The sequence below is a fragment of the Miscanthus floridulus genome, chromosome 6, assembly GCF_019320115.1.
Source record: "Miscanthus floridulus cultivar M001 chromosome 6, ASM1932011v1, whole genome shotgun sequence".
In the NCBI taxonomy this organism is placed as follows: Eukaryota; Viridiplantae; Streptophyta; class Magnoliopsida; order Poales; family Poaceae; genus Miscanthus; species Miscanthus floridulus.
In genome coordinates, this window is record NC_089585.1 from 65,821,552 (window position 1) to 65,842,283 (window position 20,732).

At 43.2% G+C, this 20,732-nt stretch overlaps 2 protein-coding genes across 4 annotated transcripts; one reads left to right on the forward strand and one right to left on the reverse strand.

Moving 5' to 3' along the window:
- Nucleotides 1–4,255: 4,255 nt before the first annotated feature.
- On the reverse strand, nt 4,256–8,953 carry LOC136458315 (putative respiratory burst oxidase homolog protein H). 3 transcript variants are annotated; one of them, XM_066458276.1, is made up of 15 exons: nt 8,528–8,953; nt 8,128–8,290; nt 7,994–8,042; nt 7,763–7,876; nt 7,237–7,659; nt 6,755–7,141; nt 6,584–6,679; nt 6,334–6,449; nt 6,134–6,236; nt 5,951–6,039; nt 5,579–5,729; nt 5,383–5,497; nt 5,142–5,270; nt 4,956–5,034; nt 4,256–4,820 (listed from the first exon to the last, which is right to left on the reverse strand). In XM_066458276.1, exons 1-14 carry the CDS (start codon nt 8,850–8,852, stop codon nt 4,988–4,990), a joined length of 2,307 nt encoding a protein of 768 aa, XP_066314373.1. In that variant the 5' UTR covers nt 8,853–8,953; the 3' UTR covers nt 4,256–4,820; nt 4,956–4,987. The 3 variants fall into 3 exon arrangements, with proteins under 3 accessions (XP_066314373.1, XP_066314372.1, XP_066314371.1); XM_066458275.1 differs by having other exon boundaries at nt 5,348–5,497; XM_066458274.1 differs by having other exon boundaries at nt 5,348–5,497; nt 6,584–7,141.
- A 3,028-nt stretch (nt 8,954–11,981) lies between these two features.
- Nucleotides 11,982–18,995, forward strand: LOC136458316 (fimbrin-2-like). Its single transcript, XM_066458277.1, has 13 exons — nt 11,982–12,235; nt 12,365–12,885; nt 12,982–13,153; nt 13,824–13,862; nt 13,974–14,042; nt 14,141–14,257; nt 14,620–14,834; nt 15,568–15,723; nt 15,802–16,001; nt 16,510–16,670; nt 17,148–17,244; nt 17,893–17,984; nt 18,360–18,995. The coding sequence occupies exons 1-13, from the start codon at nt 12,149–12,151 to the stop codon at nt 18,531–18,533; spliced, it is 2,100 nt and encodes a 699-aa protein (XP_066314374.1). The 5' UTR covers nt 11,982–12,148; the 3' UTR covers nt 18,534–18,995.
- The last annotated feature ends 1,737 nt before the right edge of the window (nt 18,996–20,732 follow it).

Below are 20,732 nucleotides of genomic sequence, written 5' to 3' on the forward strand. Positions count from 1 at the left end.
GCCAACACTTAAGGATGGACCGCCAAGGATAGATAGGAAGGGAAATAGCTATTACCTTGAGGGTTGACAGCCACAAATGATTTCCTTGGGGATTTAGCTGCCAAGGAAACAAAGGCGAGGTCAAGACCACCCCCAAGGTATATCTAACAACCGCCAAGATTACATATTTTCTTGAGAACTGATAACCATCAAGGATATATATATAGCAAAAAAAGAAAAAAAAAGTCACACGTTTGCTGTAGCTAGTAATCAAACTTGTTCAAACTTGTGACCTGATGTTTCGCGTGAATCACACTTACCACTACACCACTATGTAATTTGTGACTTAGTGAATGTTTCTTTTTTTTGTATTCACTTTAGTGGATCTTATAATGAATATATGAGACTCTAAAAAATTTCAAATGAAAAATTTGAACAAAAAAGTTTTATATCCCGTTGAGTACTACAACTTTGGTTTAGGTTGTATGTCCATCTGAGGTTGTCTAGAATTTTTTTAAAAAATGAATTTCAAAACTCTGAGAACTTGAAACATAATTTTGAATACAAATAATTTCAAATGAAAAAGTCACCAAATAGAAATTTGTATATCTCTTCGAGCTCTACAACTTTGGTTTAGGTTGTATCTCCATCCAAGGTTGTTTAAAAAATTCAAAAAAAAAATGAATTCCAACACTGTGAGAACTTAAAACGTAACTTTTTCTTGATAGGTACAGCAATTTACTTATGGCTGGCACTCAAAGAAACTAGCACTTCCTTGGGGGTTTTAAAATACATTCAAGAAAATGTACAGTTTCCTTGAGAGTACGGAATAACACTCAAGGAAATGCAAATTGCCTTGGTGTTTTGTGATAACACTCAAGGAAACATACAATTACCTTGATGGTCCAGACTAGCACTCAAGAAAACATGCAATTACCTTGGTGGTTCAGACTAGCACCCAAGGAAATGTACAACTACCTTGTCAGTTTGATTTAGCAACTCAAAAAATATGCATTTCCTTGAAGGTTTTCTACAACCGCCAAGGTAATGGTATATTGCTTGAGGGTCCAATCTCGCTCCTCAATGAAATTAGGGGTGATTGGTTGCCCTGCTCACGCCATCCGGAGCCCCATCCGGCACCAAGTGGTGCACTATGGCCATGTTTGGTTCCCCTCCTCGCACATTTTGCCTGCTTTGTTCCTTTCATCTGCCCCCCTCCATCCCGCACGCCTTCGTCTTCTCAATTTCACCTTCCCTCGCGAGCCGGGATGACTTCATACACGCATGGTGCAGGGGCCCATGTGTCAGACACTCAAAACTTTGATGCATACGTGCAACCAAACATGATCTCGTTTCGTACTGAACCAACAACAAAGACAACCAAACACAGCAAAGTGCATAGTCTTATCATGGCTGGAAAGAGCCTAGACAACCACTCCATCCCGGCTCGCTGACCCTTGAGCAACCAATCACCCCCTTAGTGACCCTCAAGGGTATTCCATTTTATGGTAGATCAAATATGAAGGGGACGAGGTTCATGATCATTCATCGGGTGGAGATAACTATCTTTTTGGTGGATATTGACACAAGAAATGACTTTAGAGATCAAAAGAACCGAATGTTGCAACCTTAGCACCATGTCTCCTTTGGTTATCAACCGTATCACAATCCGGTTGACCTTTACCAAGAAAGCTAATCCTTGCTTGCGAAATGAAGAATATACGCGAGAACTCAAAAGTAGGCAACTCACTTGAAGTAGCAATTGCAGATGAATGATTAAGCACTTGAAGTTGGGCTTTCACAACCAAATGACAGCGATTGTTTGAAGATAGATTGATCTTGTCGGTGTTTCGAACAAATACCGGCTAGTAAATTTATAATTGTTGCGCGTTAGGCCCGGATGGTGCACTAAAGGACACAAGGTTTATACTGGTTTGGGCCGAATGTCCATACGTCCAGTCTGCTGCTGCTCGTGTTATCAGTACCGAAAAAGGGCTATTCGGCGATCCTCGGTACGGAATAACACTCAAGGAAATGCAAATTGCCTAGGTGGTTTGTGATAACACTCAAGGAAACATACAATTACCTTGATGGTTCAGACTAGCACTCAAGAAAACATGCAATTACCCTGGTGGTTCAGACTAGCAGCCAAGGAAATGTACAACTACCTTGGCAGTTTGATTTAGCAACTCAAAAAATATGCATTTCCTTGAAGGTTTTCTACAACCGCCAAGGTAATGGTATATTGCTTGAGGGTCCAATCTTGCTCCTCAATGAAATTAGTGACCCTCAAGGGTATTCCATTTTATGGTAGATCAAATATGAAGAGGACGAGGTTCCTGATCATTCAACAGGTGGAGATAACTATCTTTTTGGTGGAGATTGACACAAGAAATGACTTTAGAGATCAAAAGAACCGAATGTTGCAACCTTAGCATCATGTCTCCTTTGTTTATCAATCGTGTCACGATCTAGTTGACCTTTACCAAGAAAGCTAATCCTTGCCTGTGAAATGAAGAATACAAGCGAGAACTCAAAAGTACGCAACTCACTTGAAGTAACAATTGCAGATGAATGATTAAGCACTTGAAGTTGGGCTTTCACAAACAAAGGACGGCAATTGTTCGAAGATAGATTGATCTTAAGCAAAACTCAAACCCTAATATGAGAGGTGATGACTCAATATATAGTCCAAGGGGCTTGAATAACCCCTGGATGCACCACCAGATTGGCTCAAAGACGATACACGGCCTAGCAGACTAAAAGACGGTGTCGCAGCACCTTGGTAGATTCTTGATGCTGACTTGTTTTGAGGATCCCAATTGACTCCGATGGAATTCTGATGTCAAACCAACACCATTAGTTAGCTTACGAAATTATCTTTCCATCCATAGGTGGATCATAAAAACAGAGTTTGCAGGCTGGTTCTGGAGGACGAGGCAGGCTCGAACTCGAGTTGGACTGGGCCTCCTGCTTGACTCGAACATCCTTGCTGGTCTTATCCGCCTCCATACATCTTTCTCCAAGTACTTGATGGCCCTCTCCAATGTTCCTAATCATGATATCATCATTAGGTAGCCATCTATTCTCAAAACTATGAAAAAATATCACTTAAGAACATGCTCACCTCTAGATTTAGTTGTCCATTTGAGCTCTAGTCATTTGACCTTACATAGAGGTTGAAGGATCAGTGGGTGCATCCGAAGAAATGATGTCCTCATCAAAATATATCAAGATTTGAGAAGAATCGTAACATATCACACACATATCAAAATATGCTATAGAAACACATTTTAGAGAATACGAATGTGTCGGGACTCATCCGTTGAAATGGGCCGAATTGGGCTCTAGACGGGGTCGCCCAACCGGGAGTTGTGGCCAATCCACTCCAACTTTGGCCAACACACTCCAACACATCGTCTACGTACAATGGAGATCAATAAATCAGGATGTGCTTCACATAAATCAACAGACCCACCATGTAACCATCATCGACCAAATCAACTGGAGCAACCCATAACCATGACCCTAAGCAGTGGACCCAACACTCTGCAAAAGATGAGGGCCATTGGGGTCAATGGGGGCTCGACAGACCGCCTAGGTCACTCAAAGTCCCACGGAGGCCAAACCGTGTCATCTTCTACGACATGTAAGAAAGCACAATTGTGACCATTGCTAGGCATTGGATTGATGTCGGTTTGATGCGAAGGTCATCAAGGGGCTCTCTCATTGATTAAAGGGTCCACCTTCTCACTCTCCTGACACTACAAATAGAGAGACAACGCTCACTTGTAATCATTGCACAGAGGAGTTCCTACTTGAGTGACCTAGCCAAGTCCTACCTCTATAGTAGTGTTTAGAGAATAGGGAATGAGTGACAAGAAATCCGCGGAAGTGCTAGGTCTATTGACACTCTCTCCATTTGTACCTCGAGGAGAATAGACCCTACAACGGTAGGCTATAAAATAGATTAAATAATGTATCTAATGAAGGTTATTTAATATTATAAATATTATTGTTATTTTATAAACATTTGGTCAAACAAAGAATGATTTAACTTAAGACAACTATAAATACATTATATTTTAGAAATTTACCTCAATTTGAGTGCTATTTTTTTTGGGCTGCTCTCGTCCTAATATTCATCCGTACGTAATAATGATATGTATAAGCTAGATGGACTTGTAGCAGAAGTCTAAAAGGGAATGGTGTCATACAAGTTTCCTTTCAGAAAAAAAAAAAGAAAATTGTTCCTTAAAATGGAGAATATCTATGACAGTTTTATATATGCAGAAAGAATCATCTACATCCTAGCTAGTCGAACTGAACGCGAACTCAGGTCTTGGGGTCCGTATTCAAACAGTCCCACCTGACCTCGTCCCAATTCGTCATTCAACTAAAGACATTGCTAGGCCAGAGAAGAATTACATTACATGGCATTACATTACAATTATCATTTTCCTACATGGAACTTCCTATGCTGAATTTCCTGCTCAGCCTCCAACACAAACCTGACGATGCTAGCTCCTAGCAAGCCGAGTAGCCGACGAAGCAAAAGGCTCTTTCTTGGTCCAGTAAAGCCCCCCTCCCTGTTCCACAAAGCTAGCAAGGGCTCTATGAAGCCACACAAATCTGACCTGCATAGGCACACAGCCTGCCCGTTTCTTTACCGATCGATACGCAGGGGCCACACGTACAAGCCGAGACAGGCTCAGGCCGTGCCATTGCTTCTTAGAAATTCTCTTTGTGGAAATGGAATCGGGTCGTCGTGGTACTGCTGAACTCTATCGAAAGATCTCTCAGGGTCTTCGTAAGTGTTGGAGATCCACAGTAGAAGACGCCTGCGTTTCGAAGGATCAATTTCTTACTAAATATTTGTGCATTTGTTTAAGAAGCTACGTACGTCGGTTGATTTTCTTTTCTGCTTCATCAAAACAAGGTCGGTTCAATTTTAGTGTCATACATATTTAACTCACCTATGCGTGAGTTCTTGTGGGCACTGGCCAGATCAGAGAACACCTTTCTCCAGTTTGGCCTTGCAAAATGCGTTCGAATCTGCAAATCCAAAGGTCACTCAGAACTGGAAACAGGTACAAGCATATCTGAATTTTGTGCAGACAAGAGAGGCGGAGGAAATGAAAGGAGATGTTTGTTTGTTTCACCTTGCTGCCTGAGACGATATCCACGCCGTTCTTGGCATGTTGAAGCGACTGGACCATGGCAATCAGGGCTGACCTCGCGTCGCCTTCCTCGTACACGCTGGTCAGGTAATTGTGCATCTCTATTACATCCTGTATATGCATGGATAGACCGAGGATGTATCACTTTGTCTGGTAATGCTTAGGAATTGAGGGATTGTGAGTAGTACATCGCGATCACTCTCGGCAACGTCGTTCATAACACCTTTGAACCACTCGAAGGAGCCTTGCTCTCTGGTAACCCAGTAGAAGTAGGCTCTTCCTGGCCCATTCGTCTTGAAACTGCAACCTAACTCGGTGTCATGCATGCTCTGCGCCTCCTGTTTCAGTACAACCGAACCGAGCTAAACATATTTGCTGTCCATTTGGAAAAGATTTGCAAGAGCTCAGCACTGTTTTACCTCGTTTGACTTTATGTTGTTGAGGAGATCCTTCAGTATGCTGATGAAAGGAGTTGCACCAATCCCGAGCCCAATAAGCAAAAGAATGTCGTATTTCCGGTAGTTTTGAGCCGGTGCACCGTAAGGGCCATCTATGAAGACTTTAGGGAACCTAAATGAATAAAGCCAAGTCAGATGCATAGCCTATATTTAAAAAAAAAATTAGGCGACGTCTTATGACAAACTTCCCAGTTAAAGCCCTGTCCACCTGTTGATTAAAGTGTCACTTTGAGATAATATAACTCTCTCACCATAGTGTAGTATTACCAAATCTACTCAGGAAACCATTTGTACAGCCAGCATATATATGAAACAAATGAGGCAATCAATCACCTAGTGTCCTCTGCCAGACCATGCGCCACAACAGTTGTTTCAAGTCTAGCTAGTGTAGCCTTCTTAGAAGTTACTTCTGCTTCACAAGCCTGCATCAAACATATTTTTCATGTCAAACTTAGCCTACTATGATGAAATAGGCTCCATTTTTTTTGCCCTTTCTGATGTGCTCAGTCAACTGACCTTCCCAAACAGATTCCTGAGTTCTGATGTCCAATCACCTAATGTACGGATATGAACGCTCAAGTAGTCATCTCCAGGAGCCGAAGTGATGGAGAAGGGGTGCCTGCAGTGCAGATATTGACGAATCTTATTAGGACAGCTCTTTTTCTTTAGGAGTGTCATGCATGCCTTGGAAAATGACATTACTGCCTTATTGGTACCATTCAAAAGGTGAAACGTCTGGGCATTTTACAAACAGGTACATCCCACTTTTGTACTTGAAGCTTGGTGGCTTCTTCATGTAAATTGAGAGCACGTTTCCCGGGTAAATTGCTGCCTGTGTGACACATAAATATATGTATAATGAAAATTTACTGCTAGTAGTCCTCTTTGTGTGCAGAACTTATATAAGGAGAAATTTATTTATATTAAGACAAACAAACTGAAAAGAGACCATGCATATTACTTTACCTTTATGATGCTCACGCGATAGCTTTTCTCACGAATTTTTCTGATACTTCTCTCGGAGGCATAGAAGACGACAGGGACTGCCAAGTACATCCATGTCTGAAAAGGCAAGCAAAATTGCCAGTTCAAGCTTGGGCATCGCCAGGAGGAATATGAACAAAAATATATACGTACCGTTCTCTTGTACCACTGCTTGGTGAGGAATATGAAGTATGAGTGCATCACCAGGAGGACATAGGCGATCACCAGCAGGTGGTGGGCATACCAGAAGGCGTTGAAGCCGGCCAGGTGGTGCAGTGGCGACGGCAGCTTCACGACGCTCCTCCGGAAGGAGTGCGTCGCGAGCGTAAAGGAGAAGGACATTATGAGGATGAGGAGGATCCCGGTCCATCCCGGGATGCTCGTCAGCAGAATCGGCCATGTTGGCTGAACGTAGTTGAAGAAGGGCCCCAGCTTCTCCATGAACTTGTCCTTGGGGCACGACACCAGCCTGGGGAAGTCGCAGAGGACGTGTGAAAGCGTATGGGTTGCAGATCCGATGGCGATTGCAAGCGCGATGACCTACATTGTGATGGACAATGTCAATGCGATCGAACATGCCAGCCAGATAGATGCATTGCGAACATTGTGTGGGCAAGCTCAGCACCATACCGTACCTTGTGGAAGTTTATGTTGTCGTCGAACGGCACGACCTTGCTGAGCGCGGTGGACCGCAGCCTTGTGAGCGTGTTCCGGCACACCGGCAGCAGTATGAGCGCCATGTTGAGCTTGAGGGTCTCGGCTGCGCCCTTGGCGATGCAGACGCAGTAGCCCATCACCTCGAACACAGCGCGCCTCCGGTACTGGATGAACTTGAACACGAAGAGGGCGATGTTGAGGGCGACCCAGAGGGAGATCACCCATATCCTCTTCCAGTTCTCATGGACGAAGTCCACAGCCTTGTTGATGCGCCGCTGCAGCGGGCTCCGGTGGCTGGAAGGCACCATCGTCCTCGCGAGAGATGCTGACGCCATGTTCATCTTGTCCGGCGGCCCTGATGCCGTCACCATCCCGCGTAGCAGGGTCTCCAGCTGCCAAATCTGTTTTCTGTTTTCTGTCAGAACTGTATGCTGCTGCTCTGTCACTGACTGTCTGTCAGAGAGAAGCAAATAAAGCAGGGTTTCGATAGATGTCCTCGTGCACCTCAATGTAGCCGCGGTGATCAGGGTCCAGCTCTTCCATGATCAGAGAGGCGTAGGTTGCAGCATGTTTCTTCAGTTTGGCAAGCTTGTTTGCCGAGGCACTTAGCACGATGACCTGCACATGCATGATTGTGAAATAGAAATTTTATACTTACAAGTTAGAACTCGGCAGAACAGCTGCCATATAACTACTTGTGCAAAAAAACAAAGCTTCAGAACTGTAGAAACCGACCTCCTTGACCTCATCTTCTGTCAGCTTACCATCACCGTTCTTGTCGCACCTGGTTGCAATGCAAGCACATCTCGTCAAGAGGAAAGCAATCCGTATTTCGGTATGGAAAAGAAGGGAACAAAGGTAAGGTTTACATGTCGAAGAAAATGCGTAGCCGGGAATCAAAGTTCTGGTCTGTCATCTCCTCCCAGAATTCCTTCAGTTGTTCTTTTGTCACGCCGTCGTCCGGATTGAGGTGTCTTCTCCTAGCCAATGCCACAAATACCTCGCTTGCAAACTCCTTTGAATCAGCCATACCTTTAAGACGCAGATATATGTAGTGGAGCATCAGGTAATCATACATCCAATCCAGCACAAAACAGATCAACTTTTTCTCAACAAATTTACATGCATATGCCTTTCTCAAAGAAAAACTAGCATCGTTGAAAGGACGTAAACCGTTTGGGTACACGTTCTCATTCTACAGGATATAGACAGATCATATATGTCACAGCGACGAGACGACAAGCCGTGACAAGGCTCAGCAAGACTCACCGATGCACTTGGCGAAGTTCTCCCTCTGCAGCCGGCCGTCGTTGCTCATCTCGTCGAACCGCTTCTCGACGGACTTCCAGCCGTCCTTGCCGGCAGACGTCTTGTCGAGGAAGCGCAGCCCGCGCAAGCCCGACTGCGCGCCGGAGTGTGTACGCTTGAGGCCCCGCATCTCTGGCACCGCCGACGACACCTTCGACGCCAGCCGACGCATCCCCGACGCGATCCGCGACGGCTGCTTCCTCATCGGCGGCGGCACCGGGGGCGGGGGGTCCCCGTCGTCCAGACCTCCCGTACCGCCATCCGCGTACCCCGCCGACGATGCCATCTCCGGCGAACGTAACCGATCGAGCTCACCAACACAACCAATGGTTGTGCGTGCGCGCTCGCTCACCGCAGCGTGACCGTGGGCGCCATTCCACACACAAAGATTGGTCGGGTGTAAATTTGGCAATGGCAACGGAAGGGAAGGGAAGGGAAATGTGGCGCATGCAGCGGTAGATGCGCGCGCCAATTATAGCCGTTCACGCCCTGGCCGCTTTTGAACTAAATATTTTTGTGCCTCAAAGAATTGCGATGCACATTTTTGCACATGCGCGCGGTGGAGTATCCTTCACTGTGGTGAGACCTCTGAGCCGAGGCATATTTTGATCATTGGGTAAAAGGATGTCCCTACACTTTAACAGTAGTGAAAAGAACAATAACAGGTATAATAATCGGTGGTTCTTTCTGTTCAATATTGTTGTTGATAGCTTTGATCTTAGAGAGGTCGATTTAATTGGTCGACAATTCATCTGGGCAAATTCGCTATCTATTCCAACCTATGAAAAGTTGGTTTGAATTTTGATGACAACAGAATGAGAACTAAAGCACTCCGTTGTTGTTAGATATAGGGACACCATCTTTTACAGAAAATGGAAAATAGTTCAAATTAAAATTGTCTTGGTTTACTTGGGATGATTTTTATGACCATATCTTAGAAATTTGGAATAAACCAGTGAAAGGTCAAAACCTGGTTCAAAGATGGAATAATAAATTCAGCGCTTTGCGCAGACATTTAAGATGGTGGGAAGCAAATGATAATGGCCAATACAAAGCACAAAAACAAAGTTTACAAACCATTATTAATGAGCTTGATTTGGCGGCTGAGTTGCGTGATCTGTCTAGCTGAGCGAGATAAGCATGCTCTTGCTCGAGATCAGTTAACTCAGCTACTTAGAGAAAAGTAAATTAAATATTTCCAAAGGGACAAAGTAAAGGACGTCCTCCTAGGAGATAATAACACATTGTATTTTCACGTAATTGTCAATGGCAAGCATAGAAGAAAGCACATTTTCTCGCTTGATCGGGAGGAGAGAAAGTTTGAAGGATATGATAATCTTAAAGAAGTTATTTGGGCCACCAGAGGAGTCCTTATGTGCCCTTGATAGCTCTAGGATTGGTGATATACCACAAGTAACATAGGATGAAAATGAATCTCTAGCTTTCCCTTTTACAATCGAAGGAAATTCGGGATGCTATTTTTGGTATGGAACATAAGAAAGCACTTGGCCCTAATGGTTTCCCGGCTGAGTTTATCAAAAGTTTTAGAAAATCATTAAAGGTGACCTTATGCAAAAGTTACAAATCTACTATAGAGGGGATTTGCCATTGTTTAGTTTGAAGGTATTCTACCCCTCGTTCCAAAGGTGCTAGAAGCAAATCGAATATAGAAGTATAGACCCATCTGTCTGCCCAACGTCAGTTTTAAAAATCTTTACAAAAGTGGAAAGTAATCGAGTTATTTTGGTGCCTGATCACATTATAAGCCCAACTCATCAATTGGCTTTCATGAGAGGATGCACATCCTCGAAGGAGTTGTTATCCTGCATGAGACAATACACGAACTCCACTGGAAGAAGCTAAACGGGGTAATCTTCAAAATAGATTTTGAGACACCTACCACAAGGTTAGATGGCCTTTTTTGGTCCAAACACTGTGTATGAAAGGTTTTTCGCCCAAGTGGATCAAATGGCTTGAAACCCTTATCACTGGTGGGAGTGTAGCAATTAATGTAAATTATGAGATTGGGCACTTTTTCAAACAAATAAAGGGCTTCGTCAAGGAGACTCTTTTTAGATCTCTTGTTTTTAACATTGTTGATGACATGTTAACAATCCTCATCACTAGAATCAAAGAAGATGGGCAGTTAAGCAAAGTGGTGCCCCCATATAGTGGATGGCGGTTTATCATTCATGCAATATCTCTTTATGGAACAGGATCTAGAGCAAGCCCGAAACATGAAGGATTTATTTTACGCTTTTGAACAAGCTTCTGGCCTTAAAATAATTTTCCATAAAATTGAAGTATACTGCTTTGGCGTGGCCTCGGAAGTAGAGGCCCAATATAATGAGCTCTTTGGATGTAAATTTGGAGATTTTCCTATGACTTATTTTGAGATTTTGATCCATTTTAGAAAACTGAGGAATGAGGACCGGAAAAGGTAGTAAAACATTTTGAGAAGAGGTTAAGTAGCTAGAAAGGGAAACATCTGTCAACAAGGGGACATCTAACACTGATTAACTCAGTGCTAAGTGGCTTATCATTTTACATGATGTCTTTCTTTGCCATTTTAAGAGGGGCGCTGAAGAAATTAGACTACTTTTACTCAAGTTTTTTTTTTTTGGCAAAGTAACAACCAAAAGAGGAAGTATCACCTTGCTAAGTAGAGCATACTTTATCAGCCCAAGGATCTACGAATTCATGACCTAGATATTAAAAATACTGCACTCCTTGGTAAATGAATTTTTAAATTACTTACGACGGATGGAACTTGGCAATCCATCTGCTGCTGCTTCAGACGACGCAGCAGAGCTGGCAATGCTGGCATATTTATATATCGATCTCAAGCAATACCTTACAGACCTCAACCAACTAAATAACTTTCTTTTCCATTTCCATTATTGTTGGTGCAGGTCAAATTCAAATGGTATAGCAAACTGCAGAGTAACGAAGCAGCGAAGCTTTGAATCCATGGAGAACTCTTGAGATGTTAAGAATACTTCAAGTTGTAAAAGCTATGGAGCATGTAAAAAGAACGACCTGCTGATTAGCAACAAAGCTAAGTGGTTTGCTACAGTGTAAAACAACTGCAGTTCATTGATGACCTGCTGATTAGCAACCAGCTGGAACAGGGGAGCTGTGGCTAGAGAACGGAGGCTCAGCAACCTCTTCCGGGCCCCTTTGGCCGGGGACCCTGGCTAACAGCAACGGTCGGCAGCCAAGCCCGCCCCTCGTGCTCGTGCTGATCGGTCACTGCCAACCGGGCGGCCCACAGGGCAGTGGCCTGCGGACAGCTGGGTACGCGAAAGGCAAAGCTTTTCCGTTACAACTCACCCTGCCTCTGCCTCAGCATCATTCTCCTCTCCTTTCCTTTATTTTGAACCAGCGAACGGACGCTCCCCGGCGGGGCCCCTCGACCCGTCTGGTCTCTCTCTCCTCTGAGCTGCCGCAAAGGGAAGCCCCACACCACACCACCCCGCTCCCACTCCATACTGTCAAGAGCGGAAGGCCGAAGAAGCGCCTCCCCGAGCACCCCGATCTGCCCGCCCACCAAACTTCGGGCGCCGATCGGCCGCCGCCGCGATGGGGTTTGACGGGCTCGTCGTGGTGTCCGATCCCTACCTGCAGCGCCGCTTCACGCAGGCCGACCTTCGCGCGCTCCAGACCCAGGTATTTCCTCCTCCGCCTCCATCACCTCGTCGTCAGAGCTCGGGCTCCAACTATCACCTCGTCGCCACCAGCGGCACCGGCACCGCACTTATCATGCGTTGGGGTTTACGGGTTTTTGATGTCGGGCAGTATGCGGTGCTGCGAGACGCGTCGCCTAACGGGAGGCTGCGGATGCGGGACCTCCCTGCCGCCATCTCTAGCATCCGCGGCCGCGGTGCGGTCAAGGGCAGGGACGCCGAGAAGGAGAATAGCGCGCCGGAGCCAGGCCCCGGTCTGGGCCTCACTGACGAGGAGTGGGCCTCCGTGCTTAAGGCCGTCGCGCGCGCCGACGAGAAGCCGCACCAGGACGCCAGCTTCGAGCTCTTCCTCCGCGTTTACGCTGAGATGCAGCTGCGCCTCAAGGCAGCCAGCGGCAGCGGCGGCGCCGGCCGCGCCGGAGGAATCGCGCGCTCCTCGTCCTCCTCTGCTGTTGCCTTCCTCACGGCGGCCACAACCACGCTGCTGCACACCATCAGCGAGTCCGAGAAGGCCTCCTACGTCGGCCACATCAACGCCTACCTCGCCGAGGATCCGTTCCTAAAGAGCGCCCTCCCCATCGATCCGGCGACCGATCACATCTTCCACATCACCAAGGACGGCGTGCTCCTATGGTCTGTTTCTGTCTGATGCACTTTGTGCTTCGATCCGACACTCTGGTGTTCACTGCAGTCTGACGGGGTTTTCTTGTTTACTGTTGTTCCATCCAGCAAACTCATCAACTTGGCTGTACCTGGCACCATCGATGAGCGAGCCATCAACACCAAGAGGGTGCTCAATCTGTGGGAGAAGAACGAGAACCACACGCTTTGCCTCAATTCCGCCAAGGCAATCGGCTGCACTGTCGTCAACATCGGCACACAAGACCTCGCCGAAGGGAGGGTAAAGAATCTCCCCTGATTTCTCTGGGATTCTGATGAGTTACGGCATGGGATTCATCAGAGCAGAGCTGTCATGAATGTGTGCTTCGTTCCTTTTTAGTTGTGTACTTATGCTCTTTCAGAAGTTGCTGTGAGCCTGTGAGGACACGCTAGTGTGAAGTCCATGTGATGTGTAGGACCATAAAGTATTACCTGTCGCCTGTCTATATAAGTTTTTTAGTTTCATGTCCGTACTTCAGGCATGCTGGTGGTTGCCACTTGACCACCACGGAACAATCATCTAAAGTTGGAGTGGTAACATATGGTTAGTTTGATGGTTCCTGTGCAAATTCAAGATACTTGAAATTTGCGTCCATGGTACCATGAAAGAATCAATCAATCTCAATTGATCCCACTTGATTATCGGTCTGACAGTGAAGGTCTAGGGTAATTTAAACGACCTTTAGATTCTACGGCAGGTTTTAGTAGCATCCAAGCCTTTCAGGTATCATAATTTTCATTGAAGTTATGATCTGTCTGATTTGATTTACTTCGTTTTACATCCTCCATGATCAGATTTGGATGCTGTTTCTAGCAGCCACTGTATTGCTTACTGTTCTTTTTTAGTATTTTAAAGAATTCATACAAGTCTCTTAGTAATCTTACTGAACTTTTTTTCTATTTGCTTGCAGCCTCATCTGGTCCTGGGTTTAATTTCTCAAATAATCAAGGCAAGCTCTTGTCTTTTCGTACTGTTTCCTTGATAATATCTGTATGCAGTCTTGTGTTCGTTTCATGTAAAGAAACTGATTGTGCTAACATTTTGTCACAATAACGACCAGATACAACTGTTGGCAGATGTTAATCTTAAAAGCACACCTCAATTAGTTGAATTGGTTGAGGACAGTAAGGTAGTATATAATATCTCTTCATTCTACTATGCTTTCAAGACTATTTCAGTCTGTCATGGGAAATAACTCACTGCCAAAGCTACGAGTGCTCATTGTAGGAGATGGAGGAGCTTATGAGCTTGTCTCCTGAAAAGATTCTACTAAGGTGGATGAACTTTCAACTCAAGAAAGGAGGTTACCAGAAAACAGTAACAAATTTTTCATCGGATATAAAAGTATGCACATTTCATTCCCACTGCAGTCCTTCCCTTTTAGTTTTTATAACAAAATACAATTGGCTTGGTTAATATGACTAGTCACTGTACCTTAACTAGAAAACCCCAAAATGAATTTTTACAATGCTGCGAAATTTCCTAGTGTTATTCAACTTGTTCCAGAACATTGTCAATAAGCATATCTATTATCTATACCAAACATATTTTCCCCTGCATGATGACAGTTCCAGTTCTTGAACTTCTATTTTTTCTAGCAACAATGTTGAGTGATTCATGAACACTAACCTATATATCATTTTTCTAGTTTTAATCACAGTTTAGTGTGAAGATGTTCCCTTTACCTTTGCACCTGAAAAATGCAGGATAGTGAAGCGTATGCTTGTCTACTGAATGTCCTGGCACCTGAATGCAGTGCAAAACCATCCGCGATGTCTGTAAAAGATCTACTTCATAGAGCAAAGTTAATCCTTGAGCATGCAGATAGGATGGGCTGCAAAAGATACCTGACTCCAAAAGACATAGTTGATGGTTTACCCAATCTAAATCTTGCCTTTGTGGCTCATATTTTCCAAAAAAGGTATGTATGTATTGATGTTTTGCATAGGTCAATATGATGCTTAAAAACTGTGGTTAGCATGTGGTATTTGCTACAAGCTGCCTATCATTCTATAATATAGGTTTTTCTATGGCATTATGTTTCTTCCGACTTTTCACTCACTAATATAAGTTTGTTAGGTGTCTCCAAGGAAATTTCCTAAGTCAAACATATTTTTTATTCAGATACAAAGCAATTGCATTTTGCTTTATTGACTTGATGCAATTCATGCATAGATGTGCCTCAAATCAGATATATTATCTCTGCAAGAAGTTAAATATATGGCATTCATATCTCAACAACTAGATATGGTGCCTTGTTGAGAAATTTACAGTATGGTGAGTTAATATCTCAACTGTATGAGCATATGTTGAAAAGATCAGAATGCAACTCTTTCCTGTTGAATTTCCCTTTGATTGAACTATGTGTGTATTTGTCAGAAAGGGAAGTTTTATTGCCATGTCTTTGTTGCAATGCCCTGGACTGGCCTCTTGTTTACAGGTGTTTAGATTAGAGACACTAGGGGACAGGGTCGTCCCAGATGAGAATATATACTATTAACTATGTTAGGCAGTGATGGCTTGGGGGAGCCTGATTACACAATGTTTGCTGACAGCATCTATCCATGCCATAGGACAGCATGTGGAGCGCAAATCAGCAGTAAATTACTTCCACATTCTAAATGATTTCGCTTTACTTGACCTATTTATTGCAGAAATGGGTTGTCCAAACAAATGAAACAAGTTTCCTTTGTGGATGGACTCTCTGATGATGCTCAAGTTTCCAGGGAAGAAAGGTCATTCCGGCTGTGGATTAACAGCCTTGGAATTTCTACTTACATCAACAATGTGTTTGAGGACCTTAGAAATGGGTAGGACATACTTGTCTCCATCTTAATATGCGAAGAACAAGCTGATTCTGTCTCTTATACTTCATACTTGAGATGTAGATGGGTTCTGCTTGAGGTAATTGACAAGATTGCTCCAGGCTCAGTTAATTGGAAGATGGCAAATCGCCCACCAATAAAATTACCATTCAGGAAAGTCGAAAATTGCAATCAAGTTTTGAAGATTGGAAAAGAACTAAAATTTTCTTTGGTGAATATCGCTGGAAATGATATTGTGCAAGGGAACAAAAAACTGATATTAGGTAAGTGGTACTTTAACCAATTACGTAGAGCATATATCTCGGTAACATAGTATCTTGTAAAAATTATAAACCATATGTTCTTTCTGATTTTCCAATTAATTTGAGCTGGACAAATGTTCATAAACTTGAAGATAACAAATTTACACCCATGCTTGTACAAGTTTAATGTCAGTTTACAGATGCACTCATTTACATGCAACTTTTTCCACTGATCTTCTTGGAACTTTTATGCAAGAATGTCACGTAAAAGAATTCCTATATAACAGTATGCTGACATATCATTTTCTAGAGCATGCCAAACTACTGAATTGGTTAATTAACGATGAAATTCACATTTGTCATGATACAATTCCTATCATCGAAAATGTGGTATACGATCAATCATTAGTTCAAGCGTTCTTTTATTATATGCCATGCATCTGGTTTAGTTGGTTTGCACACCGTAGGTATAGTCCCTCCTTTGCAACTTCTGACTGGATCATATAATGAAATGGTGCATTTATCCCAGCTTTTCTGTGGCAATTGATGCGGTACAATATTCTTCAACTGCTGAAGAATCTTAGATTTCACTCAAATGGAAAAGAGATCACAGATAATGACATATTGGCATGGGCCAATAAAAAAGTAAAAGATTCTGGAAAGCACCACTCTCATATGCAAAGTTTCAAGGTACATATCATTTAATATATTTCCTAGTGTGCATACCTAATTATTGATATTGTATCACTATAAGCAGTTAAGTTGCTTGGTTGTTTATTCTTTGATAGCATATCGAATTATAGGTTGTAGATAATGAAATATATGCAATTGGCTAACTTATGTGCTTATCTATGTGGTCATAAGGTGGGTAAACTTCTGGAACTACTTTGAAAAGCTTCAAATATAGCTTGATCTTATCTGAAGTTTACTTCTCTCCTAAATGATGACTACCACTTTTAGTTTGTTGCGTTCAATGTTAAGTACATTGTGATGATATAATGCTGATCTTGAAGGACTAGTATTAATTACCTAATGTTACTGTCAAATCCAAGAGGACATAAAAAGTGTGTAATAGTTTCATGTTCAAAATTTAACTACAATTATCTTGTTCTTTAATCAAATTTTCTACCTGTGGTTCATGCATCAAATTATATTTACCAATTACAGGACAAAAGCCTTTCAAGTGGTACCTTTTTCCTTGACTTACTAAGTGCTGTGGAGCCTCGAGTTGTGAATTGGAGCCTTGTGACCAAAGGAGAAAAAGGTGCATCTGTTATGCTCCTGCAGTTTTTGAATTTTTGACATATTCTCATTAACCTAATGTTTTCCCTCGTGACATGGAATTATGTTCATCTCATTGATGAATGCAAAGTTTATAACCCAAATTGCTTAGCCTTTCAAGATTGTCTGAATAACTACCACCTATGGTACACCTTCCACTCAGCTCTTCTAGCATAGAAGCTATCTTTCATAGTCATTCTTGCTAGTTATATTAGCACAATGTTATGTCAAATCACCAGATTGACTAATACAAATGTTGTGCTCATTCTCTAGAAAATGTAAGCTTCCACGGAAGCAGAAGAAGCAAGATGGATCGCCTTAGATACTTTTTCTTGCTAGGGTTGTTTGTATTAGCAATTCTATTCTTTAGGAGGTTTGGTTTACTAGGTGTTTTTTAGTTAGTTGCTTAAGAAAATCAATTTACTAGCCATCCATATATATTCGTTAGCAAGATAATTCCAGACCCACCTAAGTGCTGCTCAGAGCCTTCATTTGGAGCATGAGTATGCCTCACCTCTAACCTTGCATCTACAATTATTCAACCAAAACAGTGGGTGTATGAAATTCTCTTCTACCAGTGTATATTTGTTACATCTTGTTTCCTGAAAATTTCAAATTTATTTCTGTATAGATGAAGAGAAGCAAATGAACGCTTCATACATCATTTCGGTGGCTAGGAAGCTTGGTTGCTCCATTTTCTTGTTGCCAGAAGATATATTGGAGGTAATAATTTGATTGAGTAAATTTAATCTGTTATGTTCTTTCGTACCCTACAATTATGGATGTTTCTCATGAATTATTGTCAGTATCAGCAACCAATGCTTACCCCAAAATATCCATTTGCATTCAGTTTTGTTGGTTGTAATGCTTACTCTAAAACATCCATTTGCATTCACTGCACCTTAAATTCAGTAAACTCAGGGCAGCTAGTGTCATCCCAAATTCAGACCACATAGTGTTATCCCAAATTCAGTTACAATCGAAGGTGTTGTCCAGAATTTAGGCTGTTTACAGATTCAGTTATAAAATATTCTTATTTCCCTTGTGATCTAAACATAGTTACAATCTACAGTATTTTTTATGTTTTATTTCTCTCAGGTGAACCAGAAGATGATGCTAACTCTGACAGCAAGCATCATGTTCTGGTATTTGAAAAGGCCAACATCACATTCACTGGACTCTGAAAATGGGAGTTCATGTGAGACAACCTCCATCACAATTTCAGATGATTCTGCATCTGAATCATCGATTGATGACAATACAACTAGATAAAAGTGCAGGATCATGAAGATAAATGATATGACCTGTGTTTTTGAAAACTTGGGATACTCATACCAGTGCAGCATCGGTTGTGTTCTTGATTGTTTGCTGTAATTTTAAGGGCAAATGCATTCAAGACAGAGGGAAGGGAGGTTAAGAGCTATGGGTATTCATTTGTGAGGTTTATTAGTGTGAAAGCTTGATTGGTGAAAGATGTGTGACATCCTGTAAATATTGATACAGGTAGCTATATCTGTAACATCATATAGTGACAGTGGATTGTTTAAAATCCACATAGTTTGATTTGCTCTTTGGGCATTTTTTGTTTTGCAACATGTCAAGATAGGTAGAACAATTTGAGTTGCAGTGTACAATAAATCAGTGCCCTAATTAGGATGTTAAAACTTTTAGGAGCATGTGAGGTGTCATACCTATACATACAGGCTTCTATAAATAGTCGATTAATGTTATGGACTAACTACAACATTTTGCTTGAACTATGCTTAAATTGACACAATTAAATCGCTCGATTTTGATTTATGACCTTTACTTGTGACTAAGAGAGTTTGGGTTTGGCTTGATTTGGTGTGATATCCTTAGTGGGCTTCTTGCATCCTCCTCAATGGTGTTCCTAAGGATATCACTTACCATTGAAAGCATCTAGGCCCTAATTATGATTTTGGTGATTAATGACAACGTTTGTGGACTAATAAATTCATTTGAGAAGTAGTCCACATGGAGAATTGAACTGCATTGGATATCATGTGCCTAGATTTGGAAAACATGATGACTACTTGGCTAGCCCAAGGCAAAGGTATAATGATAGATTTTTCAATTTAACTAGTCATGAGATGATTGGGGGATGAAAGATCCCTCGGTTAATAGGCTTGACAGTCTTACTATTAAGAGGGATTAATTTTGTAATGCCATTTTTAAATTGCGGTGACCCAGACGAAAGAAAACAGATTAAAAGGAATTTATTTTGAATAAAAATGGGGTGTGGATTGATATCTACAAAACCGAGGGGGTTTCATAAAAAAACCCATGGCAAGTGGGGTTCCCCGGTAGCCGGCTGACGTGGCACTACATGGCCGTGTGTGATTGGCTGGTCCACGGGACTGCCGTGAGCCGCGTGCGTGTGGAGTGGTGCACCGTGTTCACCAGCCCACGGTGGATCGGTTACGATACCTAAAGGGGTACACAATATAAGTTGTAGATCTGAAGATCTGATAGTGTGGATGAAATGGGGATATTCCCGGTAGCTCCACGTAGGGCGATTTAGGCCCTCATGGGATGAAGGAGCGCTCAAAAGGCGTTGGGGCACTGCCCCAGTCACCCCTCGGGGGGAGAGTCCATCACCGAGCCATCTCCTAGCGAAGAACTTGACGACGCTAGACCAACCATCCCCGCCTAATCGAGGGAAGCATCCACCTGAGGAGGGACAAGATCACCACAATCACCCACGGCAACATCAGGAGTCAAGCCCTCATGTGCAAATTCCGCCTTATCGCGCATGGGTCTGCTCGAAGGACCCTCAGGCATCGTCAACCATGGCGTCAAACAATACATTGCCTCTATCGGAATCATCACCTCCGAGGTCTCACCTTCGTGCAACCAGAACGACCACCAGTGGAGTTTCGGCCACGCTAACACCATCGTCACCTAAGCCGGCTCCGGTATTTTTATTGAGGTATCGAGAAGCACGCTAGCTCCCCCTAGTCCTCGTTGGAGCCACTCACAAGTCACAGGAGCCAAGCTCCCAATAGGGTAATTCCGTGGATAGCCCCTAGACCTTCCCCCACGCGCAAGTGGGTCTTCGAGATGGCCTCTCTCGGACTGCTCCTCACCGTCTTCACTATAACACCATAATCCATTAGTAGCCTATAGTAGTAGTGAAGTTGGCCCACGTGCCCCAAGTGGCACATGTGGAGTGTTGTTAGTGGCTTTAGTACCACCTTGGAAGTCTAGGAGGGTGAGGGGCAGCTTATAAGCCTTGTCGTTCCAAACGTAGCACCTAAGGGAGGTGCTACGCATATGCAAGCCCGTTTCACGTGCGGAGCTGGGCCATATAAGTAGTTTTGGACGCGGGGTGTTACATTCACCATTGAGCGCAGGCCTCGTTCATTCCCTCGGTACATGGTGGCGGCCATACCACAAACGTGATTACCGGTAAATATTTTATCATGATAATTATACTTATTAATAAAATAC